The sequence below is a fragment of the Neopsephotus bourkii genome, unplaced genomic scaffold (assembly GCF_033783945.1).
Source record: "Neopsephotus bourkii isolate Nb327-2 ecotype Australia unplaced genomic scaffold, CSIRO-AGI_Nbou_v1 NB_1638, whole genome shotgun sequence".
Lineage (NCBI taxonomy): Eukaryota > Metazoa > Chordata > Aves > Psittaciformes > Psittacidae > Neopsephotus > Neopsephotus bourkii.
In genome coordinates this window covers 2,084,816-2,108,238 of record NW_026902113.1, presented here as the reverse complement: position 1 = coordinate 2,108,238, position 23,423 = coordinate 2,084,816, and the positions used below count along the sequence as shown (strand labels likewise).

The 23,423-nt window shown below is 38.1% G+C and overlaps 1 protein-coding gene across 11 annotated transcripts in view; it reads right to left on the bottom strand.

Annotated features, from left to right (window-relative positions):
- Positions 1-2,059: 2,059 nt before the first annotated feature.
- CNTN5 (contactin 5) overlaps positions 2,060-23,423 on the bottom strand; it is a 637,852-nt gene continuing 616,488 nt past the window's right edge. For 10 of the 11 annotated variants that reach the window (XM_061374568.1, XM_061374569.1, XM_061374565.1 and 7 more), the window contains 5 exons: positions 17,307-17,416; positions 8,203-8,389; positions 7,574-7,686; positions 6,027-6,195; positions 2,060-4,544 (listed from right to left, as the gene is read on the bottom strand). In XM_061374568.1, coding sequence (XP_061230552.1) covers positions 4,441-4,544; positions 6,027-6,195; positions 7,574-7,686; positions 8,203-8,389; positions 17,307-17,416 — 683 coding nt within the window. In that variant the 3' untranslated portion in view covers positions 2,060-4,440. Of the gene's footprint in view, positions 4,545-6,026; positions 6,196-7,573; positions 7,687-8,202; positions 8,390-17,300; positions 17,417-23,423 lie in introns of those variants that run through there. The other variant, XM_061374576.1, reaches the window with a different exon arrangement.

Sequence of the window (23,423 nt, the reverse complement as noted above, 5' to 3'; positions counted from 1 at the left end):
GACTGCCACTGCTAAACCCAGGACACTATTCATCTTGATAACTCTATCTTTCAGGAAGACTGTCATGTTTTTTTTCTATATTTTTAAAAATGAAAAGAAAAAAAATACCAAAAAGGAAGGTATTTTTCACTAGCCAGACATATATATTTCAGGATAGTAAAAGATGAACCAAGAGGTATCACAGATTTCTTTATCAGTTTCTTCTGATGACTAAGTAGGTTTTTATACAAGCTGGGGTGCTCAGTTAGAAGTCTGACAACAGAAAAGGAGCTCTGAAAGGAAGAATAGCTTCACATCTAAACATCTGTGCCAGTGTGCTTAAGCAGTTGACCCCTGTAATAATAATGTACAAGTTTCCATAGATTTTTCTTCTAGGCTTGTGAGTCTTTAGTATATATACACAATTATTATTGTATAATTGTATTAAAAGATGAACCACAATAAAGGCAAAGTCTTTACTGGAACTGAGAGAAAAGTCTTAGAGCAGACTGAAGACCTGTATTTTGGGAAGCAGCCCATGTGTTGGCATGCTTAGGGAGGCTATTTGTTAATAGCCTAAAGCCAATTAATCTATTGTAATAAAATATTGCTCTTTTTCTCTTATCCTTGATATTGTTTTGCTCAAAAGCGTAAGAAGTAATTAAGAAGGAAAATGTCTTTCATCTTCAGAGGAAATGGGATGATGTCCATAAAAGGGCAAGAGTGGGCTGCAGTTTGGTAGACGTTCTGATAAGGTATGGATTTTCAATATGCACATTTCTCCATGTCAGCAAAACCAGGTCATTACAGTTTTCTGTGACATTCAGAACTAATTTAATGCAAGTCCTGATATAATATGCTATGCAGGCCATATTCATTTTGTAATTGAAGTCTCAGTTCAAATGGTGAATGTGCCGATTTATTTTTATTTTCAAAATGGGCTTTTGACTTCGTAATGTGTTGCAAAGTCATCCACCCCTATAAATATGCATTTTATAAAGAACTGACTGGGGATTATTAAAAACACAAATAAAACAAACAAAAAATATTTGTTATAATTAGCTCATCCATTATTATACTTTTTCTCCACAAGTTGATGTGTATTTTTGAAAGCTTTTTTGTTGTGATTTGTCACACAAAGTATTTCAAATATAAGACAAAGCAACTAAACATTTCAACTGAATAAGAAATGGCTCCACCATGCTTATGTACCTGCACAGCCATGGGGTACTGGTAACACTTGAAAGAATGTCATACGCACCAGAGAGTTACCAGGAACTAGATATTACATCAGTATATAGAGGATTGCCCTCGGTGGCTTCTTTGTAAAGCAGTTCTTTTAATGATTTTGTTGTTGTTTTTTTCCTTCAATGCAGAGAGCTTTTTTCTCTGAAGCTGATTTGCAGACTTATTTTGCATTTTTTGTAGAGTTTCATGTTGAGAGCTCCAGCCTTCCTGCACCTTCCTTTTATTTAATTATAAGAGTAATATCAATACAGGGAAACAAGAGCATATGTGAAATTAGCAGGATGCCAAAAATTATGTAATTTTCATGGCTCCATTGTCCATATTCACTGTGCAGATACATGATTTTCTTCTTGGAAGTTTTGTAATTAAAAGGTTATTGCTTCTGGAATCCAAAATGTTTGTGTCACCCTGTAGTCTATGAATATAACTCAGGAGCTGACAGGAGATAAGATAAAAGTCAATAAAAAGAGAATTATTTATTAAAAAGATCTAATGTTACAAGAACAGTACACAGGAACTATTATATTACTGTGTCTTCCACATTGTATATACCATTATATATAGCATATATACAGATTGTATACAATATATCTAACATTTTTATATGGGCCATGACACTTTCTTTTGGTCTACGAAACAAAGTTTCTTTCTAATTATTTTTTTCCAAACAGATCTTGTGGAATTATACAAAAATACAGTCTCCTCAGTGACTCTAGACTGCACATTACAATCTTTTACATGAAGAAAGTAAGTTTTGCAACTAAAAAAAGAGTATGTCATGATGAGGAATCATCTTCTTCTACAAAGGAACAAATAGGTAATACATAGATACTTAAACATTTAAAACATGTTTATTAATATATTTAAGATGCAAAATACATATTCTGTTCATGTTGAGTATAAAACATACCCCTTTTTTGTCCCTGTAATACAACTACATTATCTGATGGTATGTTAAATGTTTCTATCTGTATCTTGATACTAGAGACTGAGATAGATATGTCTAGATGCAGCTCTATCTCCTTATCAGGCTTTTGTTCTCCATATAAAGCATAGCCATTTATTGTATTCAGAAAGCTGTTAAACCAAAATGCCACCAGCAGTGACTGTAACATTTTTGAATACTCTGAAATAAACTGCATTGGTAAGCAACTGTATAAAAAATAGAGGAAATTATGCTTAACTAATTTATAAAATAGCCATTTTGCTTTTTGGTTCATCACTCTATTCTTGTTTATTTTAACCTTTTGAAAAATCATGGTTTGCTGATGCAAGTTCTTTGCACAGTAGCAGTGCTGCTGCTTTACAGATGACACCAGGTGGGTATTTTCTGAGTTTGCTCAAGGTACATTTCACCTTCCTTTCTTTGATCTCAAAGGCTTTTCCAGAAGCAGAGATGCAGAAGGTCTCCTTTTGTCTCTATCTATAGTCTTTGCTCACCTATTTGTCCTGCCTTTGTTTTCCTAGCAATATAGTGATTATGTAAGTTTAAAACCTATTTTTTTAGAAAATTATTTAAAACATTAGTGAGTAGTAAAGGTTTGAGTTGAACCATCTCTGAAAAATTTTATTGATAAAACACTCAAAAGAAAAAAGATCAGCAGCTTTTTAACTACCAAGCACTCAATCTGAGTTGTGCCTTCTTGGCTACTATTTTAAAGCTGCTAAGGGCACAGTTTGAGAATTTTAGACCAAGAAACCATCAACACGAATAGATTTGCTTCAAAACTTTTAGAGGGATGGACAGCCAGTAGAACTACGCTGTTAGGACATGCTTGTTGAACAATTTTGAGTTGCTTTTTCCAAGGCAAGGGAATGTTCATCCTAGGCATGATCTCTAGATACATGGTGGTAAAACACCCTCCTTCATAACACTGTGCACATCACCATAGCTGTACAAACTCACATGCCACATATCCTGGGGATTATTTTGATTCAGGTGCCAATATGTGAGACGGTCTTCCAATGTAGAAAAATTGTTCACATTGTCTACCAAGTGAAAAATTGTTTGGTACAGCAAAAAGCGGGGATTAAAACTGGCAGCACAAAGTCACTACAAGAATAATATCTACTGAGCTATGAAAATAGAGCCAATTAGCTAAATAACTGGAATGATGCCCAGTAGCACTTAGCCAAGTATTTTTTTCAGACACAGCATTCTCCAAAATATATCCTACTTGAGTCTGTATATATGTGAATGATTACATTTCAAACAATGTTAATAGTCTCTCCATAATATGCTTTCATACATACTTCAACTTGATTATCAAATACATAAAGCACAGAATGTTACTAAAAATGGACCCAGAGGAAAACAAAAAGTTACAACTGAGAAGTGGTTGGAAACAGTAGGTTTATCTCCTTGCATTGCTTTATTTGTGTACTCAGCAGCATAATGTTTAAATTCTCAATGTTTTCATTGTCATATGCAATATGAATTTTTATTGGCTATTGAAAATAAATATTTGATTCATCTGACATCAAATCATGTGGGATTTGATAAAAAACAGACTCTTTCTGTTTAATCATTTTCCATTTATCTTGCAATAAAATAAATGGCTTTTCTGCTCCATTTTGCTCCTTTCTGGGTGTGCTGTCTAGTATTTTATTGAGATTCTTTTTATTAATTAAATACATAACCATACATAATTTTTACTAAATAGATAATCAACAAATTCTCTCTACTTTTGCAGTGGTCTGTGTATCTAAACTATATTTTTCTCTAATCAGTAGGAACTACCAGCCATAGGGGATGCAAGAAAAGTATTTGACAAAACCAAGCTGTATCAAACTTTGTTCTATATTTTAAAAAGGACTTTTTTCCAAACCAAACAGATGTACTGTACTAGACACCACTATTTAAACACCTAATGATACATGACTGGGGTCACCAAAATAGAGCGTATTAAAAAAGTAAAGTACCTTTGACAGAAATTACCTTTGCTTACAAAAGTTTATTACATACAATCTGCATATTTTTGGGCCAAGAAGTGTCCCCTCCCCAGAGGACTTTTACAAATAAAGAAGAGGAAAAAACCTGGTGAATTATTGACCGTGTCTCCAACGCTCCTCTAAGTGCACCACAGGCTTTTCTATGGGTCTTTCTTTAAGCATTAGCTTGGGTTTCCAGTTACTCCACGGACATAAAACTCCATCCCTTGGTGTCATCAAGGTAAAGCAAAAAAATAACAACAACAACAAAATCTGCAGTCTTCACCATGAAGCTGAAGGAACCATCAGTGCCAAAATCAGTGTTACCGAGGATGAGGAAGTAGACAACACATGTAAGGTGGATTGAGCACTTGTTACTTTCCCTCCTAAAATTAAAAGCGAAGGAACAATGAATAGGAAGTTCCAAAATGGTATGTGATTTTATGCCTTAATCCTCAAAAAATATTGGACTGCATAAGATGCCCTGAGTCACAAACACAAATCTTCCTGGAACAAGGAATCAAAGCTAGCCCTTGATCTTGATGTTTATCCAGAGGAAAATGTAGTCTTTTGCTCAGCCCAGTGATGTTATTAGATCATAGGAGTCCTTTAAAAGCCATGCTAATGGTAATTGTGCTATGGGCTGGTGCTGGCAACAGACTGCAGGATGGGAAGGGAACCAGACCGGATTTCTTTGGACAATAGTTGCTCTGAGTGGAACTGATCTGTTGTGCATAATCTAACCAAAATACCAGGTTAGAGGGAATGAAAGGTTTAGCATCCTAGAATTATGGCTCAAAAGATACATGAAACCACGAAACTCCATATTCCATGGAGGAGGGATTGGTGCCTTCTGCATTCTGATGATAGCACTGCATCTAGTTTGTGACTAGAGTGGAGCTGAAATTTAGGTGAAGATTGAAGTTTCGGGTTCACACTTTTTGGATAGCTGTCTATAAGGACTCATAGAAAGCAATGTTTTGTAGAATTTTAAAGTGTTAGCAGAAAGTTAGAATTAAGTTGCTTCACTATGTTTAGGCAAAAGACAATGTTATTTTCCGGTTCTTGCCACTAGGCCTTCCATCCCTTTCTTACCTATATACTATTGATACTTTAAATTCTTTCAGTATATTGCAGTAACTGAGGAAAGAGAAGCTAGACATCATAATTAACATCATAATAATACATTAATCATTTAAGAAAATAATTTCTACTCAATTGAGTCAGTGGGACCTATAGAGAAATTCAGCTTATTCTAAAGCAGGCACATACATGGGATTCAGCTACCTAAATGCATGCCATTTTAGCTGTGTTAAATAGTAAACCTCTGGCCTCTGACTAATGGTCCAGAATGATGTGTGTATTTTCTAAGTCTCATATAGTATCTGCCAGTTCTGTGCAAATGTTTGGGATACCTTAGGGTGTCCTTATGTGCCCCTGTCCAGCTATTTAAATTCAGAAGATCAGCTGAACTGCTGTCTAGGCTCCAGTGTCAGTTTGTATGGATTATATCTCAGATGACTATAATGCTATTTGAGACACCTAGTACACGTGCAGACATCTACTGCTCTGTTAGGTTTGTAGATGTTATCATAGAAAGAGAGAAGTTTCCTGTAAATCCTCTGCTTTGTTTATCAGCCCCACATGAATGCCTCAGATGCTCTTGAGCATTTGAAATGGCACTAGATGCTTTCTTTTCAGCATAGAGCTGAAGACTGATTAATGATTTCATGTAATAGGTAGAGAATTGTAAGAATGGTTTTTGATTTTTGAGTGGTTGTTGTTTTGGTTTTTTTTCAGGTAGAGAATAATAGAGTTAATGAGCATTGCTATAATCACCACTTTTCCTAATATAAGTGTAGCCTTACCTGCAAGAGATGGAACTCTGATCTGGGGACTCGCAGTCCCATCTCCTCCTTCACTGACAGCACAGACCTCAATGATGTAGACACCAACATCAGGAAGAAGCACCACTGCAGAGGTTTTCTGTGTTTCTATAACTTGACTGTTGCTCTGGCCTTCTTGCCTAAAGAATACCTACGTCAATAAAGTAGATGATTATAATGGTCTTTCAAGTTATATCCCAGACATTTTGTGTAGATAGTGCAGTCAGTGAAATGTGAACTGTTTCACAATTTTATTAAAGTTTTCTTGACAACAGCCATCTGCTGTTCTTCCTTCTCCCCAGTGATTTCAAAACATTAATAGCAAAGTATATTATCAATCAATGAATGTGAAAGGACATTGATTATGACCCACACCAAAGATATAGCATCTGCCCTCTCCAAAATCAGGTGTTTCACATGGTTTTCTAAAATATTTCTTCAAAATGCATTTTGGGTTCTGATTCAAATTCTTATCCCCAAGCTCAAGTAAGCATTTGTGGTTTTGGCTTAAGAATCCAACTTTAAATGTAAAGAAAATGCCCTAAATAATGTCCTTACTGTGTTTACCTTGGCTAAATTAGCTGAGATTAGCTCAGATCTGTCCCTCCATCTCCTGTGAAACTCAGTGCAAGCTTATAGTACACGGGAGGAAAGCGAGTGAGTATATGCCTGTCTTTTTGGTTTTGTGTAAGAGTTTCTGTTCCCAGGCAATATTGAAAAGTTCAGAGGGATGTAAAAAATCCAAAGCAGTCAACTTTTCAGAATCTCAACTATTCATAATTTTTTCAGAATCTCAACTATTCTGATAAAGGTTAGAGCAGCTTCTGCTTTATTTGAACCATTTTATCCTTTCGTGTTGATATTTCCTGATGTGTCAGAGGGAATGTCAGATTGTAGTCTATAGAAATGATTGTATATATACTTCAACCTCTCACCCCCCAAAAAACTTCAAAATCATTCTGCTTTGATTTAAAAGATGGAAGTGAATTTCATTGTTTTTTATTATTTGATATTTAAGAGCTAATCTGTATGTTATTCTTTAAAACTTCAAAATTTTAAATGCCAGATGTTACCATCCAAATTGTTGAACACCACCAACATGATCACAAAACAAACTGAATTATTTGTGTTTCTGCTCTATAAAAATATTAATTTTAATGTCATTTTAATATGCCTTATTCTTCCGCATTTCTCGAAATCCTACTGCAAACACAGTTAAATTCAATTGTTAGTAGGAATTTCATTGCAGGCTGGTCTTATTAATAGCCACTTCTGAGTCAGATATGATGATCTGACCCTCTCAGAGTTTACTCAGTCTATAATCACTAGTTGAAAATCACAGCACAGAAAATGTTGGGACAGTTTGCTCTTTTAAATTTTATTTATTGCTTTTCATGGTGAAAACTGATTGCAGACAATCTGTATAACCTACTTTATTTACAGAGAGAAACAAGAAAGGGGTAAAGAGCCAACAAGGAAGAGGAATTTTTTGGAAGAGAGAAAGGTGAGTAAGGGAGGGAAGCACTGACCTTGTATCCCTTTACATCAGATTCATTAGCTAGAGATTTGACTGGCTCCCACCCAAGAGAAACATGAGAGCCATCCTGTATCCACATAACATTGCCTGGTGCTTGGCTGGGAGCTGAGAAGAAAAAATAGCATGTACATAAATACATTTTATAGGTAGTTTCTCAAAAATCAAAATAAACTACCTATTAATGTAACATATATGTAACATATAATGTAAATGTAATCTTTCATTACATGTAAAACTGGTTGTGTTAGGAAGGTCCCAGCTCTAGCAAGAATACTTAATGATTTTTTTTTTTTGGTATCATAATTGTCAATTAATAGATTGTGGTGTATCTACTCTGCCCATCCCATAAGCTCTGTGGAGCTTATGAACTTGAGCTCTTTGCTCTCCCTTCTTTATGAAAAATGCCTTGTTTTCTATGAATATAAACTTTTTCATGAATGCAAAGTCATTCGAATTTATGTCTAAATATCAAAGCAAAGCCATGAATCATTCCTGATTATTATTCACTCTTACTAAAGAAAAAAAACCCCACTTATATAGACCCTTATTAAAGGAAAACTGAAGAGGGCAGGGGTTGATCCCTGACTTCTCCCTTGGAGCAAAGGTACTGAGATCACTTACGGGACTTCTTGGTTGCTGCCTGCACAGCAGTGCTAGGTGGTCCATACCCTGCAGCATTGTACGCCCTCACTGTTAGGTGATATAATGTGTTTCCTTCTAATCCTGTCAGGAGAATGGATGACTCATTTCCCTCAGTTTTGACCTTTTCTGCTGCTTCCTCCTGCTCCATGTCCTTCCAGTAACCAACCTGCCAACAAGGAACGAAATGAAGGATTAATATAGGCATCTGGGAAGGGCCAGATGCTTGTACTTGTTATCCTGTGGAGAGTCATTTTGCCATTTATGTTTTTTGTCTGATCATAAGGCCCTTTTTAAACCTGTGGAATTTGCAGCCTAACCTCAGAGCCAAGCAATGCTTACTTCTCCAAAATGGCAAGACTCAGAATATCACAGTATTACCTGAAGCTCATTGAATTGCTGTGTACTTGCACGAGAAGATCTAACTAAAGTCAGGAAAGATGAACATTTCAGAGAATTCAAGGAAAGCTCAACCTCTGCTATGTCACCAGAATATCTACGTTTACCCTGGAAAGCTGTGACCACATCAGTTAAGAAATGTGAGCAATATTCCTTTCCTGGTCCTTTACAACTGAGAGCCATGAGATTTCCTGTCAGCGTAATGAATAGGAAATGACAGAACACCAAAGGGGATCTTTCATTCATCTGAAAAATCTTATATGAAGAAAAAAGAAGGAAGTGGATTCAGTTTTAGTTCTTGAATAGAAACAGGTTTCTAGTAAACACAAATTTGATACTTTTGTGCCCTTCCTTTTCACGCATAAGCCCCCTATAAATGATCTTTGGTGGTTCTTAGTCCATATTTCTGATGCCTGCACTCATAATCTCAAAGAGGGTATAGACCTGAGCTAGGAATTTGAGTAGTCTCTTTCTTCAGGGACCAGGTATTTGCGGGGCATAATTGTAAAAAAGCAGTGCTGTATCTTTCTTTTTAATATATCTAGGTGACTTACTCAAGTAAGGTAGTTCTCATGGAGCCCTATTTTCCTTAACAGGAGATGTCACTAATGTACCATTCAAAGACCTCTAGTCAGCTTACCATTATTCACGCTGAAACCTACTTGCATTTATTCCACATTTTGACCTTTTCTGTGAAGTTGCTTATTTCATAATAAGTTATTCATATTATATCTGGATTACTTTTCCACTGAGAAAAAGGTCATGGACAATAGAGCACTCCTGCAAATGTATCCCCCCCAAAATGGCAAACCTTAAAAACCAAGGGGTTCATAGGGAAATAAGATCAATGAGTACTATGCTGACCTTTTATAATTGCACTAGGACTTCTATTAATAAAAAATAAAATCTAGAAAGACCTGGCTGCAAAAAATACACATTTGAGGTCATATCTTCACTTGAATTAAGTGGCTTTGTTAATTTTGATCAAGGGTATATCAGTTTGTGCTAATTCAAAGTCTAGTCTTTCAGTTGTAAAATTCATATAAATATCTGTCTTTTTGTGTGTGTGTGTGCCTGCGTTATCTCGTTTAAATGCTGTTGCTTTAATTCTTAGATTAAGTACAGCTCAGATAACTAATCTATCTATAGTCACTACTTGTTGAAATGTATGATTCACCGATGTATTTAGCTAGCTGAAAGCTTGACCAACCCTACTAGTATCTGAAGTAATACCTAGTTACAGCTTTCTTGAAAGGAAAAAAGAATGAACAACCATTTATTCACACACTAGAATTGAATGCTTATTATCTGTCGGTTGGTCAGATTCTTTTCATTTTACTTGCAATGCATCTGTACAAACTTAGCACCACATTGATGAGAGCCATGTGTATTAAGCCACGTGTATATAACCTGTACAAACAGGTAGTGAGAGACAAAGTGAGGCGTCCTGGAGACCCTATTATCCATTAACTAAGTCTGCTGAGAATCCAATGGGGAAGTGGTCAGAAAGGAAAAGATACTTGCCCAGGGTTACACAGGTGGAAAGTAGCAGGGGTGGAAATGTAATTGAAGTAGTGAAATGCTGGTTCTAGAAAGCCAGAAGCACAGCTGTAGGTAGCTTAATAGGTCTTATTATTTATTCACAGGGCACACCATGTCTCATGTGAATGCAATGTACAACACAGTAGATAGTCCACAGCTTTTGCATGGAAGCTTTGTATAAAGTATATACAAATATATTTGCATAAAGAAGTTGTGAAAAACTGATTCTCCAGATATTGGTGTTAGGACTATATAGGTATTAAAGCCTGAGGAGAGTGGAAAAAAACATAACTCAGCCCTTTTGATATTTCTCTCCCATTTGGAAATGCACTGCACCACTGCTTATATGGCATTCTAATATAGTAATTATATTTTGCACACGTTAAATCTGCAAAAATAACCATGTGGTATTCCCTACCAGTTCTGCTGTACCACATGGCAAAGGGATATTCTTAGGGGAATTAATACACGATATCAAGCACTAAAACCATGAAATGCAATTAGTCAGTGCTTCTATTTCAATTTCTTCTGTGCTTCAAAGCCCTTACATGTTTGGTCCCTGCTTTTAAAAATCCTCTTAAAGTTTTGCCAGGTGAGTTTGGACTTTGATCTTAAAATATGCATTTCTCTTTCTTTCATAATGCAACATCCATTTGTTGCATGGACTAAAGGAAAAACTGGTTATTAAAAAAGAGAACTCAGATAACTGTTGACTGAGGCCAATGGTGGGGAAACTTTGAGCTGGAGAGAAAGCAATAGTGTTTAAACAACTGACTAGAGGAGATGCAGGAACGTGCAGCCTGCTTTGTCTTAACTGTGGGTTAAGCAATTGTTAAATCATCATGTTAAAAATTTGCTTCTCTGTAAAATTTTTCTGCCTATAATGTTTACAGACCACTTCACTGAAGTTTTAGGTTAAACAGTATCTTACATAATATTACTCTTTTCCTAAATTGTTTCCTAGGGTATGCATACTTTGATATAAATTGATGTGATCTAATTGCAGGCCTTCTTCTCTAAACTCAGTAAAGTTGAAGTTATTCTCTGGATACTCTTCTGTCGACTACAGATAATTAAAGCTACAACTGGAGCATATCAAATAAAAGCCTAAATTAGGTAGGATGAATAGGAGTAGATGCAAACTTTCCTGTGCTCTCTGACTATTTACCAACATCAATAGTACTGACATAACTGAAAATGAGCTCAAAGAGATCTCAGAGTATTGAAAATGCCAGGGGAGAAAGTGCGGTGAGATCAAAGAACTGCTACTAGCCCCGTAAAGAAAGCACACCATGATTCAGATTTCATAAAAACTATTTTAAATATCATTATCACAAATCTGCCTTGAACTGGCACATGAATTCATGTAAATGTTAGTGTAGCAAGAGAACCAAGCACTTAGGACAGCAGAAGAGGTACTTTTCATATCATATCAAGACACTGGTGTGACAAGATGACAGGTTCCTGCAAAAAAGTCTATCAATCAACCTCAGTTCCTTCCCTCTCACCAAAACAACTGTTGACTGAAAGAAGAAAGAAAACACTGTTCAATACTCCTAGGTTCTGGAGTCTTCTCTGGAGTAGCTTACATCCTCCATCTCTTTTCTCAGGTACTATCTTCTACCACATCGTCCTGCATACACATGGAATGAAAACTGATGCTGTACCTCAACCTTGAGGACTATGATAAATATCTAATCATATTTTCTTATAAAAAAATCAATAATTATCTACATTCCTGATTCTAGGTAAGCTAGTAGTCTTGTAACAAACTATTTGTGGTAGAGATGTTGCAAATGATACGGTTCTCTTGAGGATCACATTACAAATCTAGGGGGTGATCCGTACCTTGAAGACTTAAAAAACAGTAGTACTGCTCTGCTATAACTCTTTGTTCTAGTCTTCAGGGTTTTAGAAGGGTTTGAATCAGCATAAGAGTGACTCTGTAGGCAAAACTGACTTATACATAGAACTGCTTAATTGCTAATTTATTGTTTGGGAAAATTCATTAATTCCAAAAGTTAAGTCTTGTAAATTGCTATTCAGGCTGATGAAACACCGGTTCTTCTTTTTTCCATCTTGTTTTACCAGCCTCTGGAAGAAACATCTATATGTTCTTTCTAAACTACTTCAATGTATACTTCACTAATTGAAAAACCCCATCATGTTTGAAAGATCACGCGGGTCAGGTGAAGTTCCCAATGACTGGAAAAAGGGTAATATAACCCCCATTTTCAAGAAGGGGAAAATGGATGACCCAGGGAACTACAGACCAGTCAGTCTCACCTCTGTGCATGGCAAAATCTTGGAGCACATTCTCATGGAAAGCATGCTAAGGCACATGAAAAACAAGGTGCTTGGTGACAGCCAGCATGGCTTCACTAAGGGGAAATCCTACCTGACCAATCTGGTGGCCTTCTATGATGGAACAATGGACAGGGGTAAAGCAGTTGTCCTGGGTTCAGCAATAGCAGTCATTTTTTCTCCTTCTTAGTAGCTGGGGCAGTGCTGTGGTTTTGACTTTCAGCCTGAGAATAGCTCTGATAACACCAATGTTTTTAGTTGCTGCTCAAATGTTTAGTCTGACCAACCGCTTTGTGAGTCTCATGCTCTGCCAGGGAGGAGGGGAAGCCAGGAGAAAGCAGAGACAAGACACCTGACCCAAACTAACCAAAGAAGTATTCCATACCACAGCACGTCATGCCCAGGATGTAATGGAGAGTTACCCGGAAGGCCTAGTGCACTGTGGGGTTGGACTAGGTATTGGTTGGTGCTCAGTCGGGCTGGGTATTATCGGTTGTCGGGTGGTATTGTATTCTCTTCCTTTGTTATTTCCTTTATCATTATTATTATTGGTGGTAGCAGTAGTGATTTGTGTTACACCTTAGTTACTAAACTGTTCTTATCTCAACCTGTGGGAGTTACATTCTTTTGATTCTCCTCCCTATCTCTCTGGGAGCAGGGGGAATACAAGGGGGGGAGGGGTAGGGAGAGAGAGACACTCCGTGGCTGACTGGATCAGTGTTGGGACCAGTCTTGCTCAACATCTTCATAAGTGACATGGACAGTGGGATTGAGTGCACCCTCAGCAAGTTTGCCGATGACACCAAGCTGTGTGGTTCAGTTGATATGCTGGAGGGAAGGAATGCCATCCAGAGGGACCTTGACATGCTTGTGAGGTGGGCTGATGCCAACCTCATGAAGTTTAACCATGACAAGTACAAGGTCCTACACCTGGGTCGGAGCAATCCCAGGCACAGCTGCAGGCTGGGCAGAGATAGATTCAGAGCAGCCCTGCGGAGAAGGACTTGGCGGTATTGGTCAATGAGAAAATGAACATGAGCCAGCAGTGTGAGCTCGCAGCCCAGAAAGCCAACCGCATCCTGGGCTGCATCAAAAGGAGCGTGACCAGCATGTTGAAGGAAGTGATCCTGCCCCTTTACTCTGCTCTCCTGAGACCTCACTTGGAGTATTGTGTGCAGTTCTGATGTCCTCAACATAAAAAGGACATGGAACTGTTGGAACAAGTCCAGAGGGGGGCCACGAGGATGATCAGGGGACTGGAGCACCTCCCATATAAAGATCAGCTGAGAAAGTTGGGGCTGTTGAGCCTGAAGAAGAGAAGACTGCATGGAGACCTCATAGCAGCCTTCCAGTATCTGAAGGGGGCCTATAGGGATGCTGGGGATGGACTCTTAATTAGGGACTGTAGCGATAGGACAAGGGGTAACGGGTTAAAACTTAAACAGGATAAGGAGGAAGTTCTTTCCTATTAGGGTGGTGAGGCACTGGAATGGGTTTTCCAGGGAAGCTGTGAATGCTCCATCCCTGGTGGTGTTCCAGGCCCGTTTGGACAAAGCCTTGGGTAACATGGTATAGTGTGAGGTGTCCCTGCACATGGCAGGGGGGTTGGAACTTGATGATCTTAAGGTCCTTTCCAACCCTAACTATTCTACGATTCTATAAAAACAAAAGAAACCCACACCAAAATTCCAGTAGACGTATCTTTCTGTTCCAGTATAAAATAGACAACATATATCTAAGAAACAGCAAAAACTTGAATATTTTTCTTTGAAAAGGCAGAATGTGATATAAACAAATTATTATGTCAAGTAATCCTCTCTGAAAGTGGCATTTGAGATTTTCTACTTTTCAATTTTTTTTGTTGCAACTTGATCTTTTGATTAGGTGAGTCAAGCTCATATCCCTTGGGGGAGTTCCACTGAAAAAGACATGAGCTTTGTGATCTATACTTAAGTATTAGCCTTGGTTTTCTAGAAAAGAAAAAAAGAAAAAAAGAAAAAAAAAATCTTGTCTTCCAGCCAGGAGTTCTTTCTCTTTCCCTTCACTATCAGTACGAGTGACAAAGAAAATATTGCCTAGGGCTAAAACAGATTTTATAACCTTCAGGTTATGGATTCTAAATTGTAAGTATTAACTACACACTGTAGTTTTCTAGTATTCTGACAAAGTTTTCAAGCAACTTCTACTTTTTCAGAGTGTAGCTGACATATATTTAGTAAGGCTGGGCAGACAGCTGACAAACCTGTACTAAAGTCAGGAATAATATGTGTTTTGGAAGATGCAAATGAGTACAGGAAACCTCGCATAAAACTCATGTGACATAACAGTTAACATTGCCTTTCAGGGATGACAACGTGAAATTGGTTATTTTGCCTTTCATTACTCCTTAGCACAAAGTGCAAACAGGGCTGGAGTGAAAGTGGGTCACTGTGAACTTGTCCGTATGTAGTAAATATTCTGTCACTTTTGTTGATTAGAGCCCAAATATTCAAATGGTAAAAAAAATATGCCCCCACCCTCCCTTTTATACTGCTATTGCTAAAAGGCCAGGAAATGTGAAGATCGTGTAGGAGGTTGTCACTGCTGTGGTGACCACAGGCAGAATACAAATTGAGACATGAAAACAGAGTGGCTAGTCACATTATTTTGCATTCAATTTGAATCTAAGGCAAGATTTTACTTGCAGTCCACAATACGATATGATTGTTAAAATAAAAAGCACTCATCTTTTTATCAAAGTCACTGTATTTCTGTATGTTATTTATTCGCTATTTATGGATTAAGGGAGTATTACAAGCTATTTTATGCACTGTTCCACATATGATAAAACTTTCCTACTCAATTTTTAAATTAAAATAGTGTTCACGGAAGCTGAAGAAAGCGAATCACATGGAAAGCATAAAACTTGTTCTTTGGGGGAGGCAATTTAACCCCAGTTCTCACTATACAAGTCCTTTCTTTCTGCACTGAGAGCATGCTTTAAAGAGAAACTGTCAGTATGTTAGCAAAATTTGGCTCACAGTGTGGACTTAGTGTTCCTAAGTGAATACTGTAGCATACTGACTCACTATACTTATCCTATAAGTCATTATCTCCTTTTTGTTGAAATCCTCCCGAAAAATGGAACTAAAAAGATCTAGCAATACTGTCCTCAGATGCTGTTCTGTCCTGCTGAATTATGCAGAAGAGCAGCATTTACCCTTTTTTTTTTATTAAGGGCTGCTCTTTTCATAATTCTTCCTGGGAATGAGGACAGAGAAGAGCAAACTACTCCCTGAAAAATCTGTCTGTCAGAAAGCGGGCAGAGGAATTCTGGCTAAATGAACAAAGAGGGAAAACGTGGGGAAGGGAAGAAAGCACCCTCGTCTCCCAAATAAAATTAGTACCTCTGAAGGCTCCTCTAATACCCTCAATACACTCATGGACAAGGTAGAAAGGAACTGTTCTTCTATATGTATTTCATTTTTTGTTCTGTCAGCTGCAGGTCCCTGGCTTGAAGTATTTATTCTGTAATCTTCATGCTAAAATCCTAACATAGGTGTACAGCAAAGTTCAATGTTAATAACCCCTGCTGTATCAATAAGAATTTCCAATTTCCTATCTAAGAAGTCCATGAGAGACACAGAGACAACAGATACTGTTGGTGTTAGAGTATGCTGAACTCTAAAGGTTTAAACACTTTCCAAATCAGGAAGACCACCTCTGATACAAAGAGAGTAAATCTGGGCAGCAATATGGGAACATCTAAGTATCAAGAGGCTACTGCAGCCAGGTTAAAAAATGCTGACTGTTGTCTAAGCTGTGGGGCAAATGTGCTTTCCTGGTCATGACTGTCCAGCCTGAGGGTGTGCTGGAGATTGTGGTGACTCTGATGCTGCCCAAGCACCTACATTTCCTTCCTAAGGTCATAAGTGGTGGTCATCAGCCCCTAGGTCTTGTCCAGATGTGCTGCAAGGGAGATACTCCAAGCTAGTAGGTCACAAGACATCTTCAAACATTCATGTGATTGGTATCTACCACAGATCTACACATATATCTTCTTATCATTTTTACTATAGAGAATCAGGAAAGAGTCAGCACTCGCTAAGGGACTAAAGCAAGTCAAACAACCTGCACCCCAAAATCAGTAAATTGAGTCTAGCTGAGATACTTCATGAGAATCAGACAGCCTGAACCACAAGGTCAGGATGGGTTGTAGTGGCCCCAAAGGATAGCTTTAGTCCTAAATACGATCTGTTCCTGGAGGTTTGGATTTTAAACTGAATCCAAAGCTACAAATGGATCCGAAAGTGTGAGAAAGTCCATTGCTGTGGCGGGTTCTCTTTTCCCAACTCAGTAAGAGCTGTCTGCTAGTAAGCTTTGTTGAGCTTGAGCTTGAGTGCGGCAGCTGCTTCCCACCCTGACATTGACCTCTTATGATCTGCCCAGCAGATGTCCTCCAGCCCCTGCGGCATGAGAGCACATGGATGGCAGAGGCTCTTTCCTTTCTCTGTGTCGACTGCCCTCAGTAAATAACAAGTTTGAACTGGTCACTTAGAGATGGAAACAGTCAATACCTAATCTTCCCAGCCTGTGAAAGAGGTATGCTGGGTCACTTGAAGTTCTTTCTGCTCTTTCTGAAGTATCAAAGAGATGTCATAAGAACTGGTGTTGAACAGTTTTCAAGCACAAATAAATAAAATATGTTCTGGTGCTACAGCTGTGACCTATGTTCTACAGCTAGTCATACATATGCTAAACCAAGCATAATTTCTATTGAAGTTTCACTACTGCACATGTTAACAGAATGCAACGCTAGCAAAAGCAACAAGACTTCTCATTATGATATTCTGTGTTCATACCTCAAATCCCTGTGGTCTTCCTAGACTTTCTTTAATATGTTTCCACGCAACAAGAATCTCTGATACAGACAAACTTGTAGCTTTGACATCGATGGGAGCAGCAGTGGGTTCTGTATTAAGAAAAATTGAAACAATAAACCTCCACTGTAACAGCTTGTATTTATCAAAAACACTCCATCTGAAACTGTCATTTACTTCCTTTATTCTACCTTAATACTCACAAGAAGATATGACACTTATGGGGAACATGAAAAAGTGAACAAGATTAAGAGATTATTATTGTTGTATTTCTTTATTTGTGTCATGCTACATCAGGATCTCATCATTGATAACAAGTGCAGCAAACTGACAGAGTCAGTTGCCTATGATTTTAAAAAAACAAACCTTTAATATTTGTAGATGCCCCCCTTCACACATCCGTTTCATAGCCCTTGATCAGCCTAACTTCAGCAGTAAACAGAGCATTCATTTTCTTCCTGTCTTTTTAGTGCAATTCTGTCAGCTCAGGATGAGCAATACCTTGCTATGGTGCTCAGTCAGCCCTGCTCCAGGGTTATACTGAGTCAGAAGTGACAACCGGAGCTGTAGTGAAAAAGGAATTTTTAAGTGTACGTTATTATGACCTTGAAGTCACAGGCAACAGTGTTTGGGGTATGCCATCTTCTCTCTGCTGTGAAGCATTTACTGGGTTAGGCGTGGGATGCACACTTTTCTAAGCAAGGTATTAAGACCTAGGATTTGTATCTGATTACCTTTGTTGTTACCATTGTCCCTGTGTCCATGTTTCTATCTCCATGCTATTCATAGGACACTCTGCAGTCCTGACCTCCTGTTTATCTGTACCAGAGAACCCTCCTTACCCAGCAACCAGGGCATGTGTCCTTCAGGTACGTCCAGGGTGCACACTGGAGGCTTAGGGCTGCAGAATGCTTTCAGTATCACACCTGCCCAGCAGTACTGCCAAAGGCATATTTTACTGTGATATCTCTGAACATTTTACAGAGGTCCAACTTTTTTCAGTGGCTAGAAAGTTGGGTACATGTATACAGAGATTGGCCATGACAGGCCATTGAGAATACCACAAGTTAGTGCATTGGGAGTGAAGAGAGTTCAAAAAATTGTCACATATCAAGCTGTGACACAAGGAAATGTTTTGAATCTTTTGCTTTATTACCAAAATATTACTGAAAATTTCCTTAAGTCAATTTGTGAGACAGAGCTTGAACACAGACAGTGGAGCACACAATAGCAGCATTGCTCCACTGGTCTGGTGTATTCCACTTGCTCAGCAAAAAGCTGATTCACATTCCCCTACAGTCACAGAGCCTGCGATTTCTTCCTATGAAGCCTAATGTTCCTCACTACATTTCTAATGTGTTGATCTGCTCTTGAAGGGCAGGCACAGGTCTTGGCTTTGACACTATAAGGAAGCATATCAAAGAGCTTTGTAAAAAAAATTCTTTTGGGGGGGCTCATTTAACAGGATTGCAGTAAAGGAGTTTCCTTACAGAACAGCCTGAATTAAAATACATTTTTCTTAGTGATCAAACTGCCTTTGAGTAAGATGCTCAAGATCAGTCGTGACCCATTAGCTATCATCCTTTCTCTGATCATATTGCAGCTCTGCCCTACACTTTTTCTCTAACATGGCTTCTACGAATTTTCCATTCTTTCTGTTGTCTGATTCTTAATGTTTGCAGTTCTTTTTGTTCTTCTTTTTTTATTTACCTCTAAAGAAAATAATCATTTCTGATGTTATACAAAATTATGTTCACCAACAATAACTATTACTAATAAGTATAAAATGTGTATGAAACTTTTCAGGCAGCAAAGAATAAAAAAACTCTGCAGGAATAAGTGAAATGATCTTCTGAATTCAATACTGAATGAATTGTGCTATGAAGAAATATATTCCTCATCCTATGATTTTCTGTTCAATAGTTACACCTTGCTTTCTATTTTATGTATGACTAAGATTTGCGTGGCAAAAGCAGTTTTCTAGTTTTTGTATTATTGAAGCAATTACCTTGTTGTCAGAAAAGATTGCAGTGGGATAAATAATTTGCAATGTACAGAAAATGTTGGTTGGCAGCCTTTACACTTTGTATAAATGTAGATACCATTTCCTCTTCACAGCATTCACTAAGGGTGGTTTATGTATTGCTCAGAATAGAAAAACAGAATATTTTCCAATACTTTTAAAAACTGTTTTCAACAAGTGGAGCAGAAATAGTTTTGGGGGAGTTTATGTGAAGAAAATGCATTTCTTACATATCCAGAAATTATTCACTGCAATTTCACTGATATTAGATCTGGAGAATGTAAGTGTTCAGCAAAAGAAGAGAAATAATATATTTAGAAATAACGTATATTATGACTGTCTGAACTAAATGGCATTTTTTATTGATTTAGGTAAGATGAGGACCATATAGTTTCTGATGATATAATACAGTCTGTGGTTCACTCCAATGTCATGCTTTATTCTGTGTGTCTAAAACTAATCATAAGTTTGACAGATTCATTAGGTTTTTCTATAATGGTCACTGATGTTATAATCATATTTTTTTCTTAGTGTCTTGGCATTATGCTAAATCTATAGGTGTCTGCCTGAGGTCATACTGCTTGGAATAAAAAAAAAAAGAGCCAACATCTTTAATGGTCCCTTTAACATTCCCTGATTGAATTAAAGATGAAGCATAGCAAGTTTTCAAAAGGCTATGTGCAATGTCGACAAACACTGTCTTTCCATGTGCTCCAATCACACTTTAAGGGAACATGTTCAACCTGTGTGGTTTTGGGTTGGTTATAATAAGGCAGGACAAGATATTATACTTAACTGCATTGGTCCAAAGTTCAAGAAAGAACCCTGAATTTTGATACTGGCAAATAAGGGAAAGAAGAATTAGTTACTAGCCTTCATTGTGTCCTCCCTATTTCTGACAGTAAACATTAGTTTTTCTGAACTATTCATCCTTAAAAATTTCCACATGACCTAGCTTAAAAAAGAAGTCCAAGAGCCTATTCAAGTTTATGTTGTTTAACTCTTTTGTGGAACAGAGCATTAGTCAGGACACCCCATCCAATCACTTAATATCCATTCACTTCTCATTTTGAGTACAAAAAGGTTTTTTACATGCTTCCCTAATTCAAAATCTGAGCTCTCTGAAGCTAAGAACCTCAGCCTGGGTAATTACATTATGATTCCAGGTACTTCCACATAGTTGAGATTTTGGGACTTCAGCCAGGACCCATGTCTGCAATAATTCCTTTCTGTGGAAAAATGCACAAAACAGATCTATTAGAAGGAAAACCATGAGGAGTTATCCCTCTTGTGTCAACCTGTAGGTAAAAAAAGTGGTAGCATTTTCTCCCTTTCTGGAGATAGCCACAGGGACTATCTTGCAAATCAGGAGACTTTCAGTAAACTGTTTCTATTCCTGAGAATTGCCAAGAGACATTCTGCTCAGCTCCACCCCTTGGCCTGTTTGCTGTGCATCCCTGGTTTGTGGACTCCACCACATCTGTGGTGGCATTGCTACCTGCAAGGTAAGACTTTCTCTGGAATCTTATGCTAGAAAGAGAAAAGATGTTCGATTTCCAAAACACCAGAAACAATGAACTTCAACTTCTCCCTTTTCTTCAAGTAATTTCTATTTTCATCTTCGTCAGTGTCTTTGCAGAGGACTTTAAAACAGACTAAAATAAGAAGGGAGGAGAAAGGAGCTTGCAGTCAAGCAGTGATATGGCCTGCAGTGCTGACCTCTGCCCTGGACATCTTTTATTCAGTGGTGAAATGCCCTTGTCAGATTGGACTTCTGAAGCCTACTCCTGTAGTGTCAATCTGTGGTGGTGTGCTCCCCTGCCTTGCCCTTTGTTTCATAACTGCTCAAGTGACAGCCATCAGTGGTTGTGCTGACAGATGTGTCTGTGTTGTGATGGCCACGCAAACACGACTAAGGGTCAACCATTTTACTCCATAAACAGTGGACAGCCCAGGGCCCATTGAGCAATCCTGCATGGCAGGGAGCTGCACACCAGGATCTCTTCTTGAGTAGAGACAGTTTTCAAGGCTACTCCTTGAGATTGAGAGATTCCTTGCCACAACGGATTCTTGACTAGTGATTAATAGCATGCTATACTTTGAAATCTTAGCTAAGTGATACAAAGGATTGATTGTACATGTATAATCCTTTAGACATAAGCTGCTAAGTCTGAGGCTAAGTCTGGATCTAGCTGCATCTAGTCTCCTGTCTGAGAGGAGCTTAGAAAGCAAGGGGGTCCTTTCTGAAATTTGTAATTCAGAGGGAGGCTTTCCCTGGCAGTTTTGTCTGACCCCGTCCTCCATGCAGTAAAGAACCAAGTGTATTTTGCCACTGAATCTTGTTAAATCGCTGTTGCATTTACTATATAACTTTTTTAAATTGCTGTTTTATATCAATAACCATATTGTTGCTTCTCTTTTATGACTGAATTGTATTATTCCATCCACGATAGACTCTCCTGCACACTTGCTCTCAGTAAAAAACCTACTGTGGCTGTCCCTTCTCCATGGAATAACCCAAATTTATTATGCAGTGGAGTGTGATGTGGGATAAAGAGCTGCCTTACTCCATGAAGGCTGCACCAGCATGTTACCTACACATGGCTTCCTGACCATAGGACGTGAGTAGAAGCTAGACAAGCAGACTAAAAAAGTTCATGGTTTTTTAGATTTAATGTTCAGCAGTGTTGCCATTTTCATGACTATAAATGGCCATTTCCACCAAGAGAAATGGCAGCCAGAGTTATCCTGAGCATGTGAGGAGGGGATGTACCTATCATATTGATTGCACATCTGACTTCCCATGGAGGCTAGCGGCATTAATCAAATGAATGTTCAATAAACTCTTGCGTGTCAGGATTGTGATTTCATTCTTTGGAAAATTCAGTGGAGACAGCTCTAACTGGATTTTTACAGGATCTCTCCAGATGGATCAGCTGTCAGAAACAGGAAATAATCCACTGAATTTTACAGTTAATATGCTGATTTATTAATTTTCAGGTTCACCTAAACCTCAAGCACCTAAGATTTAGTTATGAAATGAACTACATTTCATGAATGTAAAATTTTAATTAAAGACGTGGAGGCTGTACTTCAAATTGTGTAATTGCATATACCTTCCTTTAAATGAGAAGGAGAGGATAATTTATGTGTTTGTTTAAATAAGGGCTCAGGGTGAAAAGTGAGGAGAGATGGGCCTAACCAGAACAATCCTTCAATTTCTAGTGTCTTGTTTAATATCACATCATCCACTAGCTGGGCTGATGCAGAACTTCTTAGAGTCATAAAGGAACAAAATTGCAAAGACTGTTACATGTCTCTGCCCTTCAGGTAACTGAGATCTTTGGTTCTCCATTATCTCAGTGAGTTAGTACAAATCCATCCAAAACAAGAACAAAATCTCTGTGCAGTATCATTACATCTTGTGTGTATTACAGAAGTGCATTGGGAGTCCCTTATGAGGTATTAAACAGCAAGACTGAGAGTCTTAAGGCTTTACCTTGTACTGCTCACGGCTATCTATTTCATATCGAGAAGTTTTTAGTAGTATTTACTACACTGTTTATCAAAATTATAGAAGGTTCAATCTTTGTGAAGATAATACCATCAGGCGCCTGAAGGAGAAGAAAGATACTGAAATTAACAGAACTGATTCTGTATCGCCCATGGTGGCAATCGTTAAAGAAAAAACTTTATAAAAGACCTAACTCATCTTGAAACCAGTTTGGTACTCTCTTCCTCGCAGAAGCCTATTTCATAGAATCATAGTATCATAGAATCATAAAATAGTTAGGGTTAGAAAGGACCTTAAGATCATCAAGTTCCAACTCCCCTGCCATGGGCAGGGACACCTCACACTAAACCATATCACCCAAGGCCTCGTCCAACCTGGCCTTGAACACTGCCAGCGATGGAGCATTCGCAACCTCCCTGGGCAACCTATTCCAGTGCCTCACCACCCTAACAGGAAAGAATTTCCTCCTTATATCCAATCTAAACTTCCCCTGTTGAAGTTTGAACCTGTTACCCCTTGTTCTGTCACTACAGTCGCTAATGAAGAGTCCTTCCCCAGCATC